The sequence below is a fragment of the Canis lupus genome, chromosome X (assembly GCF_048164855.1).
Source record: "Canis lupus baileyi chromosome X, mCanLup2.hap1, whole genome shotgun sequence".
Lineage (NCBI taxonomy): Eukaryota > Metazoa > Chordata > Mammalia > Carnivora > Canidae > Canis > Canis lupus.
The window spans coordinates 97,110,035-97,135,131 of NC_132876.1; the positions used below are offsets into that span (position 1 = coordinate 97,110,035).

The 25,097-nt window shown below is 37.3% G+C and overlaps 1 protein-coding gene across 12 annotated transcripts in view; it reads left to right on the plus strand.

Annotated features, from left to right (window-relative positions):
* The window catches only part of DMD (dystrophin), a 2,167,959-nt gene that overhangs the window by 503,319 nt on the left and 1,639,543 nt on the right, over positions 1 to 25,097 (plus strand). For 11 of the 12 annotated variants that reach the window (XM_072818058.1, XM_072818060.1, XM_072818056.1 and 8 more), the window contains 2 exons: positions 7,242 to 7,414; positions 14,159 to 14,277. In XM_072818058.1, coding sequence (XP_072674159.1) covers positions 7,242 to 7,414; positions 14,159 to 14,277 — 292 coding nt within the window. Of the gene's footprint in view, positions 1 to 5,131; positions 5,755 to 7,241; positions 7,415 to 14,158; positions 14,278 to 25,097 lie in introns of those variants that run through there. The other variant, XM_072818067.1, reaches the window with a different exon arrangement.

The following is a 25,097-nucleotide window of genomic DNA, read 5'->3' on the forward strand; positions in this document are numbered from 1 at the left end:
TCTTGCTGTCAAAACAGAAAAAAAAATAATTAACATGTATATTTCTTGTCAGGATTGAATGAGAGAATATCTGTAAAGCACTCAGTGTAGTACATCATTGTCACCATAGGTGTATCATATGAATAATTTTGATTTCTTGGAGTTTTCTACTCATATTTTAAGAATCTGGAGGAAAATTGGGATGTCTGGTCTTTTACTAGCAGTGATTAATTTCTTTATAAAACAGATTTTTATATGTAATTTATGTATCATAAATTCACCCATTCTAAGTATAAAATTCAAAATGTATCAACTGGTTTAGTTCTCTTGCCCAGTGCCTCTCAAATTATTTTGAGTAAGGAACAGTTTCCCCCCCCCAATCTGTCAAAGCTTTTGGGATTTTTACAGGGTTGTATAATCATAAGAACAATCTAATTTTAGCATACTTCCACCAACCTAAAAACAAATCTTGTCTCTTTATAGTCACTCCCCACTCCAAACCCCAGCACTGGGCAACCATTTATCTGTTCCTATGTCTGTCTTTTTGGATATTTCATGTCAATGAAATGATATAGTAAGTGTTCTTTTATACCTAGTTTCTTTCACTGAACATAGTATTTGAGGTTTATCCTCATTGTAGCAAGTATCTCTACTTCATTTAGTAGGGTTGACTTAACTTGAATTGTACTTTGCTCCTGCTCAGAGTCAGTAGGTAGACCAGAGGTTACCTATTCAACTCTGCAGTTGAAATGAGCCCCATATTGACCCAATTGACTCCCCTACCTTTTTATTCCAAATACTCGGAACAGGCTCAATCCTAATTCACAGCCACATGGGAAGAGATAGAGGACAGCATAGTGGATGACAACAGAAAATAGACCATAAGAACCACAAATGAACCTGAGATTCCCAATTCTGGGCTTTTTCCATATAGCAATGGTATCAAGTGGAACCAGCAAGCCAACACAGGACCCTTCACCAAACTGGTTTACTCCTGTTGCTTTGTCTTGAGAAAAGAACAGTTTTTCCCTCTTTTTCATTGTAAATTATAATAAAACTGAAGCATTACAAAAATGAAATAAAAAGACACACAAAACCCAAGTCATTTTATAATTAAACTCAACAGACATATGTAGGACCTTGTAAAATTGTTGCAGAAGTTTCTAATGGACTATCAATTGATTTGTCTTATGGCGTGGTTACAAATGGTTCATGGAGGGACCCCATCTTGCAGAAGACACTAAAGTTGTGTAGATGGAAAAGTTAGGCATGCACAGAGACCAGAAGGCAATTTTAATTGTATTTTTCATCCAGACTATATTTCATAGACAAGCACTTTCTTGTTTTCTCAAAACCCTTTCCAACTCCATCTCAACTCACTGCAATATAGTTTCAAAACTACCCTGATACTTTTTTCATTTGTTTGTGAGCTTGCTCATTTTTAATAATTAACATGTGGAGGGGCTTTCACATTTGGGAATATCAGAAGGAATGCTTTTGTAGTCTTTCCTTGTCTGAGACCTCTCTTACAGTCGTCTGTTGTTTTACTCCTGTGTCCTTGAATCACCATATCCTTGTGATTGCAAGGATGTAGACTCTTCTCAGCCTCTGCCTCTTTATCTTATCTCTCTTCTATCACACTGCTTGGTCCTTTTAAAACTACTAAACACACTTAAAAAATTCTTCCTGCTCAGTACTCTTCATCATAACCCATTGAATCCTAAAAGGTATTTTCACCAAGAGTACATATTTGCCTTCCTATCAAGTAGTCAAAGAAGCCCTTGAATCTCAGCAGAGATTAAAGGACACTCTGGCCAACCTTAGGTATTTTCCAGATCTATCAGATTGAGAATGACATTAAGAGATGGAAAGATGTGAATCTTTTGTTCCAGTGCCACATACTATGTTATTAATAGTGCCATGGAGGACTTCTCTTTGAACTTGTAAAAGGTCAGGAATGCCTACCCTCTCTTTCCTATCACTGTTTTTCCAGTTTCCATGTACATAAAATTGTTAGCCTGAAAAGTAATGCCTATATTGAGGAATAAGCAGCTTGAACAAAGTTGTGAAGTTGACGGTTTGTGTTTGGCATCTTTTTCTTCCTTCTTTTTTAAGTGCAAACCATCCTTTTTAGGGTGGTCAGTTTGGTTCTGACAACCAGCTGGAGATACAAACATACCCTGTTAACAATGGTGTGCTCTCATAGGTCAGATCTGACCTTTGCTGGCTAAGTCAAAGGAAATATTCAAATCCAGGGCTACTTTACACTGCAATATTTATTTACTTATTATTTGCCCATCATGCAGGAGAAAAATGGGTTTTACATTGACGGAAGACCTTGCTGTAAACTGCCTACCTAGTATCCTGTGTGCATTAGTCTTCTTCACACACAGCCTTTCTTTGTAGAAGAATTATCCCTACCCGTCTTTACTCCTACCCCTTCACCATGACTCCTTTCCATCACGGGATGGACTGTGGGAAGTAGATGTTGAATTGAGCAGGCAGGACATTAATTGAAGCATACCTTTGGGACCAGCACTTGAGGAGGGAAGAAGTTAGCTGAAGGGAGAAGCACTGAAGCTATGATGTACACCCAGCCACAGTGGTTTTCAACCCCACTGGGAACTGGGAGCTAGAATAGCAACCTTTTAGTGTGGTTTCTCAGTGGGGCTGACATGGTTGGGTCTTTTTTTTAACATTTTAAAAAGTATTTTATTTATTTATTCCTGAGAGAGAGTGAGAGAGAAAGAGAAAGACAGGCAGAGACACAGGCAGAGGGAGAAGCAGGCTCCATGCAGTGAGCTCGATGTGGGACTTGATGCCGGGTCTCCAGGATCAGGCCCTGGGCCGAAGGCAGTGCCAAACTGCTGAGCCACAAGGGCTGCCCCCATGGTTTGGTCTTTATACCATTTCTCTTCATCAGTTCCTAGATCTGGGCTGCCCTAGGAAGGATTTGACCTTAGGCGACAGTCCCTGAGAGGACTCACAGGTGCAGGCTGTGACAGCTACAGCAACAATCTGTTCCTTGAACGATAATTTTGGTGGTGCATCTCCATATCCATCATGCCTTCTTTGCCCTGTTAACTCCTAGTCATTTTGTGAAATCACTGCTCATAGACATTTCAACTTTTTCCTTTTAAAAACAGATGCAGAGCTGTATGCACACACACTCATGCACACATTTGTTTAAATTGATTTTCTTTCTTAGGGCCTATAAGCCCAAAGGATGGGAAATCTTTCCACTTTAAGACTCACCTTAGGACCAGCTCAGTGTCTGATGGAAGATTGGTCCTTAATAAAGATTTCTTGTTAATTGTCTTTTAGGTAGGGAAAGAATGGATCATCTTACATTTCCCTTATTATTATTATTTTTTTCTTAGTAGCATTTGTACCCAAATAGAAGAAGCAATACTAGTGAGGCTGAGGATGATAAGCTGAATTAATGACATAATGATGCCAAAGGAGTTTTGGATTGAATGCTGTGTTGTCCTTTAACATTATGTGCATAGAGGGCAGTCTGGCTAAGCATTTCACAAATGAGAGCCATTCATCATGGGAGGGTTGCCTGATCAGTGCAAATCACCACCACTGAGCCAGTGTGTGCTGAGTCCAGCCCGAGTTCAGCACAGGACACGAAATACATGTCTTGCACTTACTGTGCATGGAAGTTGTGTTGTGCCCCTTATAACTTTAGAATGTGATGCGAAAAATAATGTATCTTATATAACTATTTGACCTATTTATTCACTGAGTAACTGACTAAATAAGCAGGCCAGGAAGGAATTAAGAAAACTGGATAATCTACCTCTAAATAATAGATTTGGCTATCAAGGGATGGTGATAAACATATGCAAAGATTTCACATCTTCAAATCATTACCACATTTACAAAGCATCATCTCAAATCCTTTTCAAGTATTTTAAAGTTAGATTTAAGTCTACCCTAAAATTTGCATCTACTCTTTCATAAAAAGATGACTAACATTGAAGATGTTAAAATATGTATTTTCCCCGGAGGACCTTGTTAACTTCTACATGGATGAAGAAGCAAAATAAAATGTCATATTTAGAATACGCAATAAATATTCATCATCTGATCAAATGTTGGTAGTATATGGACCTTATGCTTTCCAAAGAGAAAGCCCTTGGTGGCAAAAACTAATCACGTTTACTTATATTTTTCCTTCAGGTATATGATAAGGGTCCTGACTTATATTTAAAAAGCTGCCTAGTAATTTTGCCTTTACTAGGATATGTGGACGGTTCTATAATGTGGTGTCACTGCATTCTTGAAAGCTAGAGAAATGTTTAGAATGGATTTCTGCATCAGATTCGTTAGAAGAATGCAACTTGGAAATACAGCATTGCACAAAGCCTACAAGAGAATCGAATGTGCAGAAATTAATAAAAATAAACTCAAGAGTCTGGCCTTTTTGTCCTTCCCCCAAGGTCTGGGTTTCCACTTCTCTTCTGGCTTTTGCGAGAGAGGGGAGGGAGGAGCAGGCTCGTGGCCCGCGGAGCCTCGTGACCCGCAGACCCTCCCCCCGCCCGGAAACTAGTCTAGAGCCTGGGTCCTTCCGGTTCCGCCGGCCACGGGGGCGCCCTCTTCTGCTCGCTCTGAGGTCGCCTCCTGCTGGCGGGGTCGGGGGTCCTTTGTCACCCGCGCTGCGTTGTGTCCTCAGCAGCCACCTTCCGGCGCGCTCCCCGCAGGACTTCTGCAGACCCTCCGCCTCCGCTGTGCCGATGCCCTGCGGCTGAGCGACAGTGCGAGGGCTCGCGCTGGCCCTTGATGGGCTTCCTACGCAGGGTCGCGGCGGCCCTCGTGTCTGCCGCCATCTCTGTTGCAGCCGTTGCCAAATCCTCGGACGGGGCTTTCAGCTCAGCTGGGCAGGGTTGGCTTCTTTGCCACCATCCTGCTTGCAAGGGGCTTCGCCGTGACCTTTAACGACTAGGCCAAATTCCTCAGGCGAGGAGACTCCGCAGGCGACAGCCAGAAAGGCAGAAGAAGAAAGTGCCGATGCCAAGCCCGTTGGAAGTCCGGCCAGTGCCCAGGCAACCCGGGCCACACGGGCCCTCACGCCTGCAGCCTGTGGCTGGAGTGCGGCCATGGGGACAGTGTGCGCCGGGACCGGGGCTGTGACGTCTCAAGGAGCAGCGGTGGAAGCCGCGACAGAGTGGCCCGCCCACAGTCCCACGGTGACCTTCCTGAGCCCAGTACACAAAAGGACGCCGCTTGTCCTAGCACCACCTCACCACTCTGCGCGTGAGGGCATCTTGAATGGACCTCCTCTTTTCCCGACCTCTGCCTCACAACCCTAGGCCCTTAACCTCGCTGCTGAAAAAGAAACACAAGGGGGCAGAGAAGACAGCCTGTTACCCCGTCCCGGGGAGCATTTCGTGCTGCAGGAGGAAGGAGGGCGGGGTGCGAGGACGAGTAAGACAACCCTCCAGGCGCCAGTGGTTTTCTGTGCATTTGGTGACCCTGCTCACCCCAGGGACTTTGTCGACAACGATCCTTCCAAGGTTCTTTTGTTCAGGGAGCGTCAGGTCCCTCTTCATTCCTGAGGCAGGGAGAAAGCTGACCTTTGCCTTGTCATCTAGGAAAGAGTGGGTCTCCGTGATCATAACTGACACTTCATGTTTTTGGAGACCGTGGCTTCTTCAGTCTTATTCTTCTAAGACTGTTTCATAGAAAAGCTCAGAGATTAGCTTATCAGGTCCAAAATATCAAGAACACCCTGAAAAAACACTGACAGTATCCTGTGTCGCTGGGCAGGTAGGTCTAGCCAAACACTTCCGGGGGGCCACCGGCACTGTGCTTCTACACACCAGAGCAGGTCTCTGACCACCCCTGCAGAGGTGGGATGTTACTCTTGTGTTCATCTAAGGACCTATGCTGTGTAGGTACCTTCAATGGGATTTTATGACATTTTTTAAAATACAAAAGCAGCTTCTTAAATGTCATTTCCTGTGACCTGAGAGGCCTCACAAACGAGCCAGAGTGCTGCACCATGTTTTGGGCATTTGTAACCTTTGTCCTTCTCTTGCATGTGAATCTCTTTCCTGAAAAAAGCTGTAACAAACTAAACCAGACTGACTACAAAACAAAAACAAATGAACAAAAAGCCCCAAAAGCTGTGTACATTCACAGCTTTTAGAGATACTTTCTCTTTCATTGTTTTTGTTCATTTGTTTTTTACTTTAAATAGGTAAACTCATTTTTCTGTTCTTTTTTCATTTTGATCAGTAAACATAATTTGCATTATTTTAAGTTATAGTATAAACCTATACTTTTTCTTACTCTTTTTTAAAAATTTTATTTACTGTTTTCTCTTTTTTTTAAATTTTATTATTTATTCATGAGAGATACACACACACACACACACAGAGGCAGAGACACAGGCAGAGGGAGAAGCAGGCTCCGTGCAGGGAGCCCGATGTGGGACTTGATCCCGGGACTCCAGGATCACGCCCTAGGCAGAAGGCAGGCGCTAAACCGCTGAGCTACCCAGGGATCCTCAGTTGTCCTTTATTCTTAAAACAACCTTGGATGTATAAGAAACAGAGGCCTAAAAAAAAGATAACCTTTTAAATGGCCCAATTAACACAAATTGTTAATAGCAAAGTAAAAATTTGAACCGAGGTTTAAATAAAGTAAGCTCATTCTCTTAGCTACTGTGCCATACTTTCTGTCCTAACACCACTAATATTAAGTCCTTGGTCAATAACAAGTCTGATGTTTTTTTTTTTTAATTTTATTTATGATAGTCATACAGAGAGAGAGAGAGAGAGAGAGAGAGGCAGAGACATAGCCAGAGGGAGAAGCAGTCTCCATGCACCGGGAGCCTGACGTGGGATTCGATCCCGCGTCTCCAGGATCGCGCCCTGGGCCAAAGGCAGGCGCCAAACCCCTGCGCCACCCAGGGATCCCAGTCTGATGTTTTTGTACACTCCTTCCTGCCATATCCATTGAAAGCTAGATGAGCAATTCTAAAAGCACGAACTTAAAAAGTTTAATGTAGCAGAATCTAGGAGTGATGTTAAACGTGTGCAATAAGTAGTGTATGGTGACACCTACCAATCAGAGTAGATTCCTAACTAACTAGAATGGACTCCGTCCTGGTAGAATCTATTATTTCTCATTACTAATTGACTCTAAAATTCCTACCGCTTATTACTGAAGATTAGGACATTTAAATTGAAATTTGTGTGGTTCTTGTTCAGGGAAGGCATTTTCTTACGAAAATTTCTTTCCACATGTAGGTCAAAAATGTAATGAAAAATATCATGGCTGGATTGCAACAAACCAACAGTGAAAAGATTCTCCTGAGCTGGGTCCGACAATCAACTCGTAATTATCCACAGGTTAATGTCATTAACTTCACCACCAGCTGGTCTGATGGCCTGGCTTTGAACGCTCTCATCCACAGTCATAGGTAAGGAGACCACTGAGATATTGACTAATTTTTGTAAGTATTGATTTAGAGACTGATATCTTTTTTCACCAGTGTGGTTCCAGCTCATTTCCTGCTATGTAACATGTTATGTATTTAACCATACTGATCTGACTATCCACTGAAATGTACTGAATAGGGATATCCTATTTTTATGTGATATATCATTTCGTTGTTGAAATATTAAAATACTGGAGTGTGAATGTGGTTATGGTGGGGGGCAAACGGACCAACATATTTGAAATTGGGAATCTGCCAGAAAATCAAGGTTAAGTTCTAACTTGGCTAAGAATGGAGTTGGTCTTTCTAAACAAATAATGTATTAGTTAGTAGGGGTCGGAACAATAAAGCTAACATGGTTCAAATCTCCTGTGAGTGGCTGTAGTAAAATTAATTACTATCATAAGGTTAATAATGTGAAAAAGAAACATTTCTCTTGTCAGATACACACTCAGCAAATACAGAGGGCCCTCTGTATTTTTTTTAAAAATATATTTCGGGATTAAAAGAGGCTTGGAGCATCTTAGCAACCAAGGCAAAGAGCAGACCACAATTAATTCTATGACTCAGTGCTTAGAATATCAAAAGAAACAATTGCTCTGGAACAGCAGAGCAATTGCTGTAAAGCACTGAAAGAGAGTTCTGTGGATCTTCATAAAAAGAACTCATTGTAATATAGTGAACCAAATGTTCTTAACTGTATTCCATACACTTACATTTTCTAAGATAACAAAATAGTTCTTTGCTTTTTCTTGTAAAAGAAAAGAAGCTTAGTAAATTACTTGTTCAAGAAAAAGCAAAACAACATGGGAAATATGTCCATATAATACATTCATGTATATTATATGTGATATATAAATATATATTGTATGTATAATACATTCACTCTAAGGGATATCCGCTTTGGCTTTCCTGTTACCCATCTCTTTAACCAACCCAATCCCCAGGGTCAGATACATTGCCTTGTTAACTGCGTTTGAAACGCCACTGGACTGCATCTGCCCTGATTTTCAATGCAGCTTATCTTTTCTCACTTTGATCTTTCTTTTCTTGAGGAGGCTCCCATTTCCCTATGCTGGTCTTGTTTCTAGAAAAGTCTAGAATATAAATTTTCTTCATGCTAAAACTCAATCTAAGAACAAATGCATTCTCAATAAGAAGCTTTGTCAGGTGTCTTGCTCCAGCTGGATTTAATTAACCCCATCCAGACTGAGTTTCCAGGTGAGTGACTCAGCAACCTGATTTTCAAAAGGAGGCAAACTCACACTCATTTGGCATGTTAAGCAGTGTTAACACGTTGTTTTTCCTAAGTATGACACGAAGAAAAATACTGCACGGCTTCAATACAGCCAGATGAGAAGGAATAAGAGGCATTCGTTTTGCATTATAAGTCAGTACTGATTTATGCAGCCACATGCTTCACAGTAAGGGCCTGAACATATTGATCTTGCTGTTCATGTACATGTTTGCAGATGAACAGAAATACTGAGGATCGGGTTATGTGGTTCTTGTTGGCTCTTTAGCATATTCTTTTCAAGTGGAAGACTTCAGTCCTGCCAGCATGTTCACACACTACGTTTGTTAATATTATATTTTGTGATTTCTGAATATATTTGTAATACAATAAACATTTCCAGATTGCCCTGCTGTCTGTCCCTGACCTACTCTTTCTCTCTCAAAATATCATTTATATATTCTCTCCTGTCATATTGAATGAATCATCAGTAACTACCTTTTCATATATAACATGGTTAGTTTTCAAGAGGTTTCTCACAGTCGATAATGCTCTTTAATGAATCATCTCCCTCTTTTTGTCTTTGACAGATGTTCATATTGTTTACCTAAAGAAAAAAAAGGTTGAACTTTCTGTTCCAAGGTGACTGTCATTGGTACACTTAGGAATGTCATGAGGTGTTCTGATTTCAATAAGTGAGAGACTAAGCTATATAGAACAAAGGCATGCACTTAATATAGAGCATAGGGTTTGACAAAGAGCCTTGCCAAAGATTAGGATATTGATGGCTTTATATCTGTTTAAGGCTAAATTTTATCTCAATATGTATGAAATTAGAAATATTATATTAAAACACAAAGTTGACTACAGGGCAGTTAAATGGAAGCCAGATTCTACTTTTGTGGGAAAACTAAATGATAATTGTCTACAAATACTCAAAATATACATATAAGTTGTAGTAAGTATAATGTTACAATTAAATTTTCTTCCCAATTCTTTATTTTAATTTATTACCATAGAGATAATAGCATGTGGTTAGAAAAAAGGGAGACGTTAGAGGGGGTTGCAAAGGAAAAAAACAAAACAGAATATCTTTAAGACCCCAACTCCCTCTACTTCCTAAAAGTGGTTACTGTCAGCAGCTTCTTTTGTTTTTTCCAATAGTTTTCATAATTATGTATTTTTCTTTCCTGAATAATTGATATCTGACAGTAGATGGATTTACTCCTTGATGTGAAGCCCGTAAAGTGCATCTCTTTTTCCCATCTATTTCCTAATTTGATTGCTATAATAAAATCATTCCATTCTTAAAATTGTTGCCTGCATTACTTTAAGTGGTATTCTAAACTTGTCTCATCAAGTTTAGACAAGATCTGTTGACTACCTGATATAACAGATGACAGAATTATCACACTTCTTCGTCTTCTTTCCTTTCCACTTTCCATTTTGTTATTATAATGTTCTTTTTTTTTTTTTTAATTTTTATTTATTTATGATAGTCACAGAGAGAGAGAGAGAGAGAGGCAGAGACACAGGCAGAGGGAGAAGCAGGCTCCATGCATCGAGAGCCCAATGTGGGACTCGATCCCGGGACTCCAGGATCGCGCCCTGGGTCAAAGGCAGGCGCCAAACCGCTGCGCCACCCAGGGATCCCTATTATAATGTTCTTAAAAGAATTTCTTTTGAGTATGGTTGACACACAATGTTACCTTAGTTTCAGATGTGCAGCATAGGGATTCAACAACTCTATGCCCTATGCTATGCCCACCACAAGTGTAGCTACCATGTGTCAGCATGCAATGTTATTATAGTATCATTGATTACATTCCCTATGCTGTGCTTTTTATTTCTGTGACTTATTCATTCAATTACTGGAAGCCTGTATCTCCCACTCCTCTTCAGCCATCCCACCCTCCACCCTCCTGTCTTATAGTATTATACTTGCATCAACAGTATCTGTAACATATATGTATCTTCTAGGTGTTTTTGGCATGAGTCTATAAATTGAAAATGCATTACTATTATTTCAGAAATCTAATTAATCTTTGAACAAAGTAATAGAAGTTAATGTTTATTAAGTTAATTTTATTTCATAGGCACTCTTCTAATTAAAATATCCCACCTGTTTCTCATGACATATATACTATAATTAGTCCTATTGCATCTATTGGGAAACTGAAGCATAGAGAGGTTGCATTATTTCCCTAAGACCATTTGGCTAATATGTGGTAGAGCCAGGATTTGAATTTATAGAGGACTCTGCTTATCTACTAGGCTATATTGTCTTACTCAATTAGTCTGTTTCCTCAAAAGGCTGGTGAACTTTGGTTGTACATTCTTATTTATGGGTTCAGGTCTGGGTTAACCTAGGAAGGTATATAGCTTTCTTCTGCTGTTGGTTAGTCTTACTATTCTTTATGTGTTTGGAAATCATAGTCATTTAAATGTTAATTAATGATGAATTTTATTTTATTTTTATTATTTTTTAAAGATTTTATTTATTTATTCATGAGAGAGAGAGATAGAGGCAGAGACACAGGCAGAAGGAGAAGCAGGCTCCATGCAGGGAGCCCGACCTGGGACTCCATCCTGGGTCTCTAGGATCACAACCTGGGCAGGAGGTGGCTCTAAACCGCTGAGCCACCCAGGCTGCCCAAATGATGAATTTTAATGATTTAAAACATTAATGCTAGAGGAGATCTTAAAGGCCTCTCAGTACATTTCCTTCTTTTTTAAAATATTTTATTTATTTATTTATTTATTTATTTATTTATTTATTTGAGAGAGAGAGAGTGAACCAGAGAGAGCAGAGCACAAGCTGAAGGGGAGGAGCAGAGAGAGTGAGAGGAAGAGGCAGCAGCAGACTCCCAGCTGAACAGGAAGCCTGACCTGGAACTTGACACCAAGACCCTGGGGTCATGACCTGAGCCAAAGGCGGAAGCTTAACTGACTCGGCCACCCAGAGGCCCCCATTTCCTTTTTCTTTTTTTTTTTTAATGAGAGCACTGAAACTCAAATAGATACATGACTTAGATAGCTCCTCATCCTGGTGATTAGTTCATGGCCAAGAGGAGAAGGGGAAAGGGCTAGAATGAGGAAGCACTCTCTTCTTTTTCATCCTAATCATTTAACTTTGTTGATTGTAGTACAAGGGAGAAAGCTAGTCTCCCACACTCTCCCCCCTATATTAATTTCCACTTCCATTGCTGAGAGATGTAGAAAAGAAGGTGGGGCAGAGGTTGCATAGTATAGTTAAAACTTCCCCAAATAGTCTAGAACTTAATTTTTATTTCTTATAGTCTTTCCACTACTAGAGTTTGCTCCCAACTTATACATATTTTAGGTTCTAAAATACTTTTTGCTCTCCAGGGTAACTTGGAGTATAGAGGACCCATTAGACTTCCTAAGAAGTAGACAATATTCTGGTAAATTAATCCAGGTAGCATCAAGTAAAGAAAAGGCGATGAGAGTTAAATGAGTGAGTTGTACCTTTATTTTCAGTTAATGGTTTTTGAAAATTGCAGCTAAGCCTGTCCTTATAATTTCCTCCCTTACAGAGTATGAGTTCTTAAGCAGAAGTCCATTGACAGACCCAATTGTCCTAAAATTGTATGTAAATCATGTGTAAAGATATGGACAGGTTTGTGTATGGATGAAAGTTTTACAGTGCTCATCAGATTCTCAAAGGTATCTGTGATCCAGAAAAGGCAAAGAACCACTGGACTAAAAGTTTCCAGTGTTGTAGGGATAAACTGTAATTCCTTAAACAGCCAGTGCCTTTCACAGACTCATCCCAGTTCCCCATCCTAACACTCTCCCGCTGCTTCTTGATACTGATGATCTCTGAATGGAGCCAGGCCCATGAGGTCTGACTGAGCACATTCTGCTTTTTTCTCCTGTAAAAACTTTGATTTTTTAAATATCCACACAACTCAGAATTCTCTTCTCAAAAAGTTCTTAAATCTAAACTCCAAACACCATTTAAGAATCCCTTAACCCTCAAAAAATATTTCTTGACCTCTTCAGATTTTAGAAAACCTTATATCTTACTACGTGTACTTTTCACATTTAGAATTCGTTTTAACTTATTATGATGTGTGTGGTTTCTTCCTTATTAGGTTTTTAAGTCCCTATAGGATAATAACTCCCTCTTACATTTCTTCGTGTTTTCTCAATAATCAAGTGAAATGATATTCATATAGTATGTTCTCATCCATTGTCTAGTTGTGTGTCAACAAAATATATTGAGTCAACAAATATTTAATCAACAAATATTTATAGACCTGCTCCTATGTGTCAGACTGGGTTTCTAAAAGTGAATGAAATTGGTAGGGGAAAAATTGTGTATTCCACGTTCTAGCAGGGGAAACATAAATAGACAAGATTTATTAAATATATAAAATATTAAATAGTAGTAAGTGGTGATGAGAAAGAAAGGAATAAGGAATGAGTATGTGTGAGTTTGATTTGGGAGTGTGTAATTTTAGGTGGGGAGAGGGCAGGGAAGGCCTCACCAATAATGTGGCTTTTGAGAAAAGACACAAAAGAAGTAGAGGAGTGAGCCATGTCAATGTCTGGGGTAAGAGAATTCTAGGCAGGAGCAGCACATGCAAATACAGAAGCTACCTAGGCCTGTTTGAATATGAGAAGAGAGGCAAGAAATAATCAGAGTGTTAACCAGGAGCCAGTAGATGTTGGGCCTTGTAGGTCACAGGTAAATCAATGAATTTTACTCCCCAATAAGAGAGATTTGAGAAGTTTATGATGAAACATTTTAACAGATCACTCTGAGAGCTTTGCTTAGAATAGATTAACAAGGGCAAAGGTGGGAGCAGTTGGAAAGTTAATACAATAAATACTCCATGCAAGATAAAACGGTGGTTTAGATTGAGGTGATGGCAGCAAGGATAGTGAGAAGTGGTCAAATTCTGGATATATTTCCAACTAAGTGTTGTATAAGAGTAAGAGTCAGCAAATTAGACTCCAAGATTTCTGTCTGAGCCACTGCAAGTTTAAGCTTGTCCTTGATTATTGAGGAAAGGAGAAGTAAAAGAAAAGTAGGTGGGTTGGGGGAGTGTGATGGGGATGAATACCAGAAGCTTGGTTTTGGACACCTGAGGCTTATGATGACTGTAAGTGGGGATACTGAATAAACAGATGAATCTAGAGTCTGGAGTTTAGGGAAGAAGTCTGGGCCAGGCTTATAAAATTGGAACTTACCAGCAAATGGCTGGCATTCAAATTTCTGAGACTGGATGACATCAATATATTTTTTGTTGCTTAGCAAGGTAGAATAAATTCTCCTTTGTTTTCTTCAGGATTTTCAAGTAAAATTGTGACTTGTTAAATGAAAAGTGTTATTGAGGGGTAATAAAGAGTAACACTCTTAAGGAATGATGGGCATGGGTTGTCAATTAAAAATCAGAAATGAAGTGAATCTTGTGAAATATTGTAAATTGATTTATATTTATTTTTATGTGTGTGTGTTTCAGGCCAGACCTGTTTGATTGGAATAGTGTGGTTTGCCAGCAGTCAGCCACACAACGCCTGGAACATGCATTCAACATTGCCAAATATCAATTAGGCATAGAGAAACTGCTTGATCCTGAAGGTCGGTACATTTCTGGACTACCATAGTTTTTAGTATAGTTTAATATTTATAATCTCAGACTTAACATTTCTACAAACTAAGCATGAAAGAGAAACTATGCATTATATGTTTTTCTATATCCAGGATGTATTTAAAATGATCTGTCTTCTTGCAGTGTATTATAAATTGTCCTATATGGATTTAGTTCTCAAAATACTATTATCTAAAACTAAAGTGTAAAACTTGAGAAAAAATTTTAAGCCTTTAGAATTGTATACGCCTCATGAATGAAGCATGCTACATTTGAAGTACATTGACTCCAAATAGTTAAAAAAAAGTTCATGTTTTGCTTATTCTACCAAGAGATTTGATAGACTAATCAGCTATAATTAATTAGCTACTCTTGCCAATTTCATTCATATATTCTATAAAAGGCAACATGGTTTACTGTTGAAATCAGGAAATCTATTCCTGGCTCTGCTTCTGTTATAATTTGTCACTCTGGGGGAAATCCTCCATTGAATGGTTATTCATTTTCTCCTTCTTCAGTTGACAGGCAGCACTGTATTTATATTTTTATTATATTATGCTTAAGTAAATTTCATCATTATCTCTGGTGCTACATAGTCATACTTTCCAGATACATGGATTAGAGGGATAATGATTCTTGACCTCTGCTTTTCTTCTAGCCTATGAGGTACTTTTTTTGTTTGCCAACTTGTTTGAAATTGCAGACTCTCTTCTCACTTTCTTGAGGTTTTACCATACTCTAAAACCAGAATTTGGAGAAGCAGTGTCAGTGGAGCTGATATTTGGGTAGGGTTATAGAATTAAATGGTCTTTGGAATATTGAATCAGTTCCAACTAAGGAGATCAAGTGGTGGTAATAGGTCTCATCAGGAAACGCTCAGAGATAACTCAGAGGATATTCTTTCACTGATGAATTTGTTGTTAAGTAGAATCCAATCCTCTGTATTGCAGACCTCATTACCTCATCTTATTGACAGCAGATCCATATGATGGCGATGGAGGTGTGTGTGTGATTTTAAATTCAAAAGAAGATATATCAACCAAAATAAAAATTTAGTCATTTTAAATGAGATATTTAAGTATGACAAGAACCAGAATACTCTCATGTAATTGACTGATACATTGCTCTTGGTAGGCACATGTACTTGGGAAGGAAAATTATAATAGCACAAATGTGTTTGTGAGTTGAAATCGGATTAATTTCATTAGAAATGTTTCTTCTGCTTTAAATAATGCATAATTTAGCACTGACTCCTGTAAATTCTTTGTGTTGCTTCAATAGATGATTAGCATCTCTCCTGCCCTGGTTTAGCTCTAAGGAAGAGATTGTATCAATCATATTTTCTTGTTTTGCAGGATGGGGGAGGGTTACCTCACTATTGACTCCCATACTGATTTTCATGTTCTTTTATACTCCAGCGAGGTAGAGAAAGGCAGAAGTAATGAAAATATGAACTCGAACCCCTAAGGATAAGAGCTACAGTGTATGGATTTGAAGGATAAGCCTGTTAATAGTGTTTTGTTTTTCATGAAACTCATATATGGTAACCAGTTCCCAATATCTAGGATATATGCTCTGGTTATGCTTGTGTGTGCCCTGTCCTTCATAAAATAGTAAGAGTAGGTTTGAAATAGACTTTTTTTCTTGTTAAGTAATAAAATGGCCTTTGATCTTAAATCTTCCTTTGAATCAGTGAAATAGGACACCAAATAGGTGTCCACATCATAATCAGAAAGTAGATTAGTAAGCCTGTAATCAGAAAAGTGCAGTTATGTGAATGATGTGTTTTATAGCATAAATTTTCCAATTTTCCCAAATGGAAAGTATATGTTGAAATGTACATCTTGTCTACCATTATAATCTCTCAAACAACAATTCAGAGTCAACCAAAAATGATATGAAATACAAGCTGATTAATAGAGACCAAACCACTGGTTATGGTTTCATTTTGCCAATAAAATCTTCTATCCGAAAACTCTTTCTGTTCATGGGCTCCCTTCCAATTCAAAGAGCATTCTATCTCCTAAAATGGTTTATTACGGTTTATTTATGGCTGTCAGTAGGATGAAGATTCAACATAAATCTTACGTTATATTTTTAGGTATGTGTCAATTTCTGCCGGTGTGTTAGGGAAATACCCAAATATGCATCTAGAAATTGTTCAGAATCTTTCTAGAGATGATATCAATGATAATTGAAGGAAAAAAATATTAACTAAATCATGAGGATTTTTATTTACAGATTCTTTAGTCACAAAAGACAGAATAGCATTTCTAAGAGTTTATGACTTAGAACACTCTCTTCAGTGTATCTAACATGGGAGATTCATGGACTTCTTTCATGCCCTGTATGGTAATTACATTTGAGATGTTCATATTTTTCTTTAACCAGATATTGGTCCTTTAGCTTATGCACGATGATGTCAGCTATTCTCCAAAGGAATTTTCATTTCATATCTAATAGTCTTTTTAGGAGATTAATAAAACATTTCGCTTAATGTTTGGAGAGATTTTTATTTTGGGGGGGGGATTGAAGTTATATTTGGCCTAAGAAGTACCTGCCAAAAAATGTTTTTAGAATTTTAAATATGTGCTTTGCTGATTGGGTTTATTTATAAATTAAAAAGTCATTGAAATATAATTTGGAGGTTTTCATGTCTTGCATATATTGACTTTGGTATGCTTTGTTTGGCTTTAACTGGTGTTTTGAGGCCTGAGGTTTGGTTTTAAGAGGAATTGCCTTTTAAAATAAGTAGCAGTAAGTATTAGCATAAGCAATTTCAGGAGCTGTTTTTGCTGTGTTTAAATGTTAACATATGCAAAAATGAGTACTAGTAGGGTAAAATTATTTAATAATTTACGTGCCTTTATGCTCGTAGATATAAAAGGTTTATCTCCTTCAAAATATATTCTATTGTGAATCAGGCGATTCACTTTCTGTCACGATTTCCCTATAAGACATGCTTACTACTTCATTGTGGGTTTTATATACCCACAATTATTGTTTGCTTCCCTGAATTTGAAGAAATTAGTTTGTTTGCCAATCCACACAGCACTTTCTGCATTAAGAGAATGCTTTGTCAGCTTTTTCATGGGAATAACAAAGTGAAGTTGTTCTTTATAAAGGAATAAAAAAATTAGGTATAAAAATTGTGCTGGTTCTAGATATCTTTTGCATATCATTGTTGTTAATCATTTCTGTTTGGGGTATGCAATATGATGTGGAAATGCCCTCACTTATTTACCAGGGTAACTTTAGAATGAAAAAACAAATGAATGGTGAGAGTCAAATTTGAGGAATACTATGGCTTGTGAGAAATATTTGTAACCTCAAAATGATATTTACATACCAATTAGTTTGGTTTTAATCTACTTCATTTTAACTTTGTGAGGATGGTGACACATTATATTTTCTGCTTGGCTAATCCCTGCATCACTCTTCAGTTTTTATTTTTAGAGTCTACTTTTCCAAGAATACGCTCTGCCTTTTGGAAAGTTATACTCTTGAAGTGAATGATTTCAGACTTAACTTTGTATCCATGCAGTTTTGTTAGCCTTTAAAAAAATTCAAGGGAAAATATGTAGCATTTACCATAAAAGAGAAGAATGCTTTTAAGGCCTCTTATTTGGGTATTAGTTGTTTGAGCAAGCAGTGTTTTTTTTTCTTTCATCTTGGTTCCAACAATCACATTTTGATTGCCTAACAACAAGAAATATTAGTAAGTAGTTTACATTAAGATGGAAAGAGTAAGACCATACTACCTCAGAAGGATGTTGTTAACTTAAATAACTAGAACTTTTTTATGGACATACATATTAATTTCATATCGTTTGTACTGATTGTTTTTCCAAGACTCACTATAGAATACCTTTTTTCCCCCAGAAAATGTAATGAGATTGGAATAGAGTGGTGTTCCCTATGTATATGATTTAAACTAGAAATTATTTTAAGTATCTCAGATTCTTTAGAACCAAACTCTCTTCAGTGTAAAATGTTCTTTTTCCATATATTGAAGAAAATATTTTAGTAGTACATGGGAATAAAAATTGGTCATTACCTTTTTGATGACAAAGTAACCTGGGCAAAATATGTGGTATTTTTGCCCCACCCCCCCTTTTAAAATTGATTTATATCATTATTTCTGGCAGAAATACTGTAGGTTGTTACTATCTAAAACTAAATCCTGAGTTTCTTGGAAGAACATTTTACAGTCTAGTTATTCAGTTACAGAAAATGGAAAGTATCATCATCTGCTTATGCAGATATGATAATAGCAAAATAATGTTCTTATTATGTCAGCAGGAGACCACTTTTTCCAGGATTTCTTTTTTAAAGAAACATTAAAATTTGATCATTAAAACCAAATTATATCATTTAATAGTTGTTAAATGTAATAATAATGAAAATATTTCTTTAATTTTGAACTTCAATGGATTGCATTTGAAATGAGCAAATTAGAGATGGTGCTGTATTAGCAAAGGAATGGTGTACATTAGTAAATTTAGTGTTGCCGTCTCATTTACTTAATGTATATTGAGCACAACCTTTTAGCAAAGGAATTTGGGAAACACTGTTAAATAATTTAAATATATACTCTCTGTAGCATTGTTTAGAACAGAGATCAACATCGATATCTAATGAGGCTTTAGCAAACCTGAAGGCTGATGCAGAAGTCCACAGAAATGTGATTAACATATTTCTAGCCTGCATATCATGAGACTAAGGCTACTTATTAAGATATCCTTGACTATTTTTAGGTTTTACCCTGAATCACATTTTTTTTAACAACTTGTCTTTTCCATGGGCACATTACATAACTAGCCTTGACTATCCAGTGCCACTTTAATATACTTTAATATGTTTGAGTTGAAGATAATTTTACAAGAGTATCTGGAGGCATCCTTAGTTTTATCACTGCTACTGTAGAAAAAAATCTTTAAGGGACAATGAGGCAGTACTTTGTATATCAGAGTAATACATAGCAAAATAAGTAAATGAAAACTTTCTATGTCGGTAAAAGGTTATCAATAATAGTATACAAATATATTAGCATAAAAATGAGGATAGAGTTTATATTAACATTGTGATACAGGTGACTATATTAACATTAAGATATTACTGTTGGAATCTCTTATTTCCTGATGGAAAACTTTAAATTGCTTGTCACAACAGAAATCCAAAACAAATATGTTAACATTTTCTAGTAGCTTGAATAGTTAACAGTGGCATAATGGGAAATAGGGCATGGAGAGAGAGAGAGAGAGAGAGAGAGAGAGAGAGAGAGAATGTGAATTTATTGTCTCTTTTTGATATACTCTTTTCTACATTATTCTCACTTCAGATAGCATAGAACGCTTAATATTTTCAGGGCATATAAGTAATAAATTGATGTGCTTTTTATTTTGTTGATTCATATCAGTCATTTGGATGACTGAAATAATTGGATATAACTGTCCCAAATTCACCCACTTAGACAACAGGGAAACCTCCAAAACTTTAAAAACGATATCTGTGTGTGTACATGGCCTGAATTTACCCTTATACCATAATTTAGCATCTTGTACTAATCTTTCATGTCCTTTTATCACAATTTGCACTCCATAGAAAACAGTCCACTTATATTTTTTATCTCTTGTAGGAGCTGATTTGCTAAAATGAATATTATTCATGGTTATAGTTAAGTAATGTAGTTTCTCACTTGATTGTGAATTTAAATAATGAAGTATAATCTAACATGTGATTTAATATTTGTACTGTGTATGAGTTTTTTTTTCCAAAGATTTTTATTTATTTATTCATGAGAGACAGAGAGAGAGAGAGAGGCGGAGACACAGGCAGAGGGAGAAGCAGGCCCCATGCAGGGAGCCCGACCTGGGACATGATCTGGGGACTCCAGGATCACACCCTGGGCTGAAGGCAGGCGCTAAAACCACTGAGCTACCCAGGGATCCTGTGTGTATGAGTTTCTATACCAAATTTGTTCAGAAGCATTTGAGTATAATCCGTGCCTAGATAACTGGGAATTTCTTTTCAGTTATTTTACCAGGATGTTTTCTATCTAAGTGGGGGAAACATAACGTGTTAGGCCTATATAGTCACAATAAATTATGTTGAATGACTGATAGGACATCTATAAATTGTTTAAACAGTTGGGAAATGCATCCTCCACATTCCAATGCTGAATGACCTACAATAGATATTTTGTGAATGGTATCTCTAGGTATAACATTGCTAGGAGTCCATTAGACTGTTAAGGAAAATATATTAGAAAAATAATTTGTTGTCCTTTGATACTGATTTTAATCGAACTCAGCTATGAAGTATTAAATGAGATATTAGTAAGTGTTCCATAGTTGATATCTGTGTTTCTTATGTGTCACAGAGGATTGTAGCCTTAATCAAAAGCATTTTAAATATTTAATGACAGAAAATGATAAAATGGCATAAAGAGTTTCAAAATTTTTGAGGTTTCTATTAAATCAGTGATAATGTTTGAAAGTAAAGCATATGTTACTTATAGCTGGAACATTTTGATTCATTTCACTGTCTTCAAAGTAGAATTAACTATGTTTGATAAAAAATCATAGAAGATATCACAGAACTTTCAGATAAGTATCTGAAAGCCTAAAACTCAGTATTAGGGAAAGAGATTATCAGGTTGATCTATATATTTCCCAGTTAAGTAATTTCCCTATATAGACATTCATGGACCATTTAATAGCTGGAATATGAAATATAAGATGAAAATGTATTAGAAAATATGTTTAAACAGAAAATACATTTACAAAATACATTTCTATACTATTCTAAAATAGGATGGTTATTCTTGTGAAAGAGACAAGGAGCTTCATAGTAGTCTTGTGATTATACTTAAAAATAATTAAACTAATTAATAATATACTCTTAGATTTATTGTTTTATGGCAAATTTGGGTTAGTCTTGTGATTATACTTAAAAATAATTAAACTAATAAACTAATAATATACTCTTAAATTTATTGTCTTATGGCAAATTTGTGGGTCATATGTGGGTCTACTTGAGAGATGAGCAAACTATTATAGTGTTAAGTGTTTAGGAATGTTATATATTATTAAAATATAATATGGTGGTTGAAACCCAGGGTTTTTACTTTTTAGAAATAATCAATTGTTCTGTAGTATCATTCTTGTGAATTACCTTTTTAATATTGCTGAATAAGCTTGCCTTAAATAGAAGCATAGTTAACCCTTAATAATATCACCAGTGATATAAACTTAAATATGTAAAGTTCCTTTTGCTAAAATATAACTAAAATTTAAGTATGGCAACCATGTTCTAGGACCCTCACATACTTTATCCTATTTTTTTTTACACAATAATTCCAGAGCATTTAATCCTTATAGGAAAACTGAGTCTTAGGAAGCTTTCCTAAACCCAAGATTACACCTTGAACAGATAGATTAGCTGGAATCAAATTCAGGTTTATTTCTTTTCAGAGTCCATGTTATTTCCAACAGGAGTACCCAATAAAATATTGTGGGGTGGTTTATGAAAACACTGGGGTTGGAGCAGATATTCTGATTTCATTTGTCTCAGGTGGGCCTCTGCCACCAGCAATTTTTAAGAGCTCATCAGGTGAGACCATCATATAGCCACAGTAGTAATAGCTGTGATAGAACAGTTGTTTCTATGAGATATACCTTTTTAGAGGATAAAATCTGAATCTGTTGTTCCAGAGTTTGTTCAGACTTCTAGCATTTTCTTCCTGGAAAGATGACTAAGGCTGCTGTTCAAATCCTCACTTACTGGAGCATTGCTTATTGGTAACAGTCCTGTTGTTAATGAGAAGCGGCTCATCCACCAGATAAAATAGAAACAGCCTGATGTCATATAAGACTGGCTACCAAAACCTTTTCTTTAGGATTAAGGGACTTGTTTTATCTCCTGTCGGCACAGCTCTCTCTTTCTCTATCCATCCCTTCTTCTGTTTATTACTTCACAGACATGTTTGTGATGGAATGGTGCTCTCTCTGAAGCACGATGCCATCAAAGTGTCATGGAGGACCGCCTCTGTGCAGAAGCAGTCCTTGACTCTTCATCCTTTTGTTTTTCCTTTTTTCCCTTCCTTTCTCACTTTGATCCCAACTAATATCATTGTGCCTTGTCATCAGGGCTTTGATGATCCCTTTTTCAATTTTTCAACCAGTACATATTTCTTTCACTGGCGCAGCTGATAAAGCCGATAAAGCCTCTTATTCCAGAGGAATTTTCAATATTAACTAAAGTATAATGAAAGAAAAGAAATTTAAATGGCAGTAAAGTAATTCTTTTTTGCAGAATAAAGTTTGTGATCCTATAAATCTATTTATAAGAAGCAAATGGCTTTAGTTAACTTCATAATCTTTGATGTTAATACCACAAATAGGTTAGCTTTAATCAAAGCCATTTACCTAGGATGAGTTTCGCTAAACAGCCTGTATTTCAGCCAGATATATGACTTTTTTTTTTTAGATTTTATTTATTCATTAGAGAGACAGAGAGAGACAGAGAGAGACAGAGAGAGACAGGCAGAGGGAGAAGCAGGCTCCATGCAAGGAACCCAACGTGGGACTTGATCTGGGGTCTCCAGGATCACGCCCTGGGCTGAAGGCGGCGCTAAACCGCTAAGCCACCAGGGCTGCCCCAGATACATGACTTTTAATGGTAGGATATAATGGTCATTGTAGCTTGCAGTGTCACTTTGTGAGGGGATCAAACTGGTAATTATATTCACAGATGTAATAAAATTTAATCTAATACTACATTTACTTAGCTGTATACAGGGATAGAAGGCAGGAAATCTGCTGGCATGAAATCTTTATGTCATTGGATGTCCCAGAAGCAACCGAAATATGCACATGTGCCCTTCATCCAAATCAGGTACATCTGGTAAGGACAAGATCCTACGTCAGTATGGGCCACATGACATAAAGAAGCTGTTGCCGGGATCCCTGGGTGGCGCAGTGGTTTAGCGCCTGCCTTTGGCCCAGGGCGCGATCCTGGAGACCCGGGATCGAATCCCACGTCGGGCTCCCGGTGCATGGAGCCTGCTTCTCCCTCTGCCTGTGTCTCTGCCTCTCTCTCTCTCTCTCTCTCTCTCTGTGACTATCATAAATAAATAAAAATTAAAAAAAAAAAAAGAAAGAAGCTGTTGCCTTGATTTCCCACCGATATTTAATATCATTCTAGTCACAGAGGATGAAGGGCTGCATGTCACTTCATAGCTCCCCCTCCACCCACTGGTCTAAGAGTAGCTGTACCTAGCAAATCTTCACCTCATAATTCTAAGAAAATAAGATTCTCTGGTCATTTTCCCAGGCAAGTTTACATTATTAGCCCAGGCCTGATTTTAACCTTTTATTCATAGAGCCAGACAGCTTTGGGTTGAAATCCTGTTTGCCTTTGTCCCCCCTCCTTCAAAAAAAAGAGAGTGTGAGTGAGAGAGAGAAAAAGAGAGCATGAGCAAGGGGAGGGGGAGAGGGAGAAGCAGACTTGCCTCTGAACAGGGAGCCCAATGCAGGGCTTGTTCCCGGGACCCTGGGATTGTGACCTGACACGAAGGCAGATGCCCAACCAACTGAACCACCCAGGCACCCCCTGCTTTGCCTTTAATTAGTCAAATGGTGCTGGGAAACTTTCTGAGCCTCAGTTTTGCTCATGTCCAAAGTAGAATCACTACTATCTACCTGATAAAATTACTGCAAGGATTAAATTAAATAACACCTTTAAAGTATTTATTTTGTAATATGCATTCAGAAACAGTAGCTAAAACATATGTCAAGTGCCTGGAATATTGCAGAAATTAAATGTTATTCCTCTTTTTAGTCTATAAATTATCTTAATAGAGCTGATCTTCCTAATTATTTTGCCAGCCCATAGAATAAATGCTGACTCAGCAAATTAAATAATTTCCCATTTTAAATCTTCCTGTTCTCCCTGTGACCTGCCCATTTTTTAGTTTCCTGATCTGAGGGATATTGCTAGTTCACAGCTGGATTTCTGGGTGGTAGTCCTTGACATTCTTAAGCTCGAGAGTATAATACTTCACAGTAGACTTGAACTACATCTTGAATTTTTTTTTTGATACATCTTGAATTATATATACACACACACAGTTTACTGAAGATTTCTAACAAGTCTCCTGAAGGCTGGTTCATAATTATAATACTTATTCTTATAACTGTCATAGTATTTGTAAGACACTAATGAGCACACTTGTGAAAATATAAGGAGTTTTTCTTCTGCAACCATGACTTTATTTAGCATTGTGTGGGTGGTTGAAATGGTTCCCAAAAATCTCAGAAAAATTCTTATCTTCTGAAATCAGGAGTAGCATTTGTATTGAAATGTTGATATCATCTGTTGTAATATTTACTGAAAATTTATAAGCACTGGGCACAGTAATTAACACTTTATACATATAAATTGATCTTATTCCCACAACAACCCTAGGAGGTAGACACTATTACTATGGTTGTTTATAACTGAAGAGTTTAAGTAACTTGCCCACACCCCTTAGCTAGTGAGTTGGAGTTGAGATTTTCTGCTTGTAGCTACTACAGAAAATAATTATAATGCTCAGTATTTCTGTCCTCTTCCCTGAAGGTTTCCCTTTGCATTGATTGAAAAGTTACTCTTTACTACAGTGCTAATTGAGTTTGTTTTAAAATGGGTGGACATCAATCCACTGATTCCAAATGTGCTGGAAATAAATGCAAAAGTCAAACAAACTGGAGCCAGCCTAAGAGAGACACTGCATTCTTTTTACTACGATGTTTCCCTCAGAGAATAA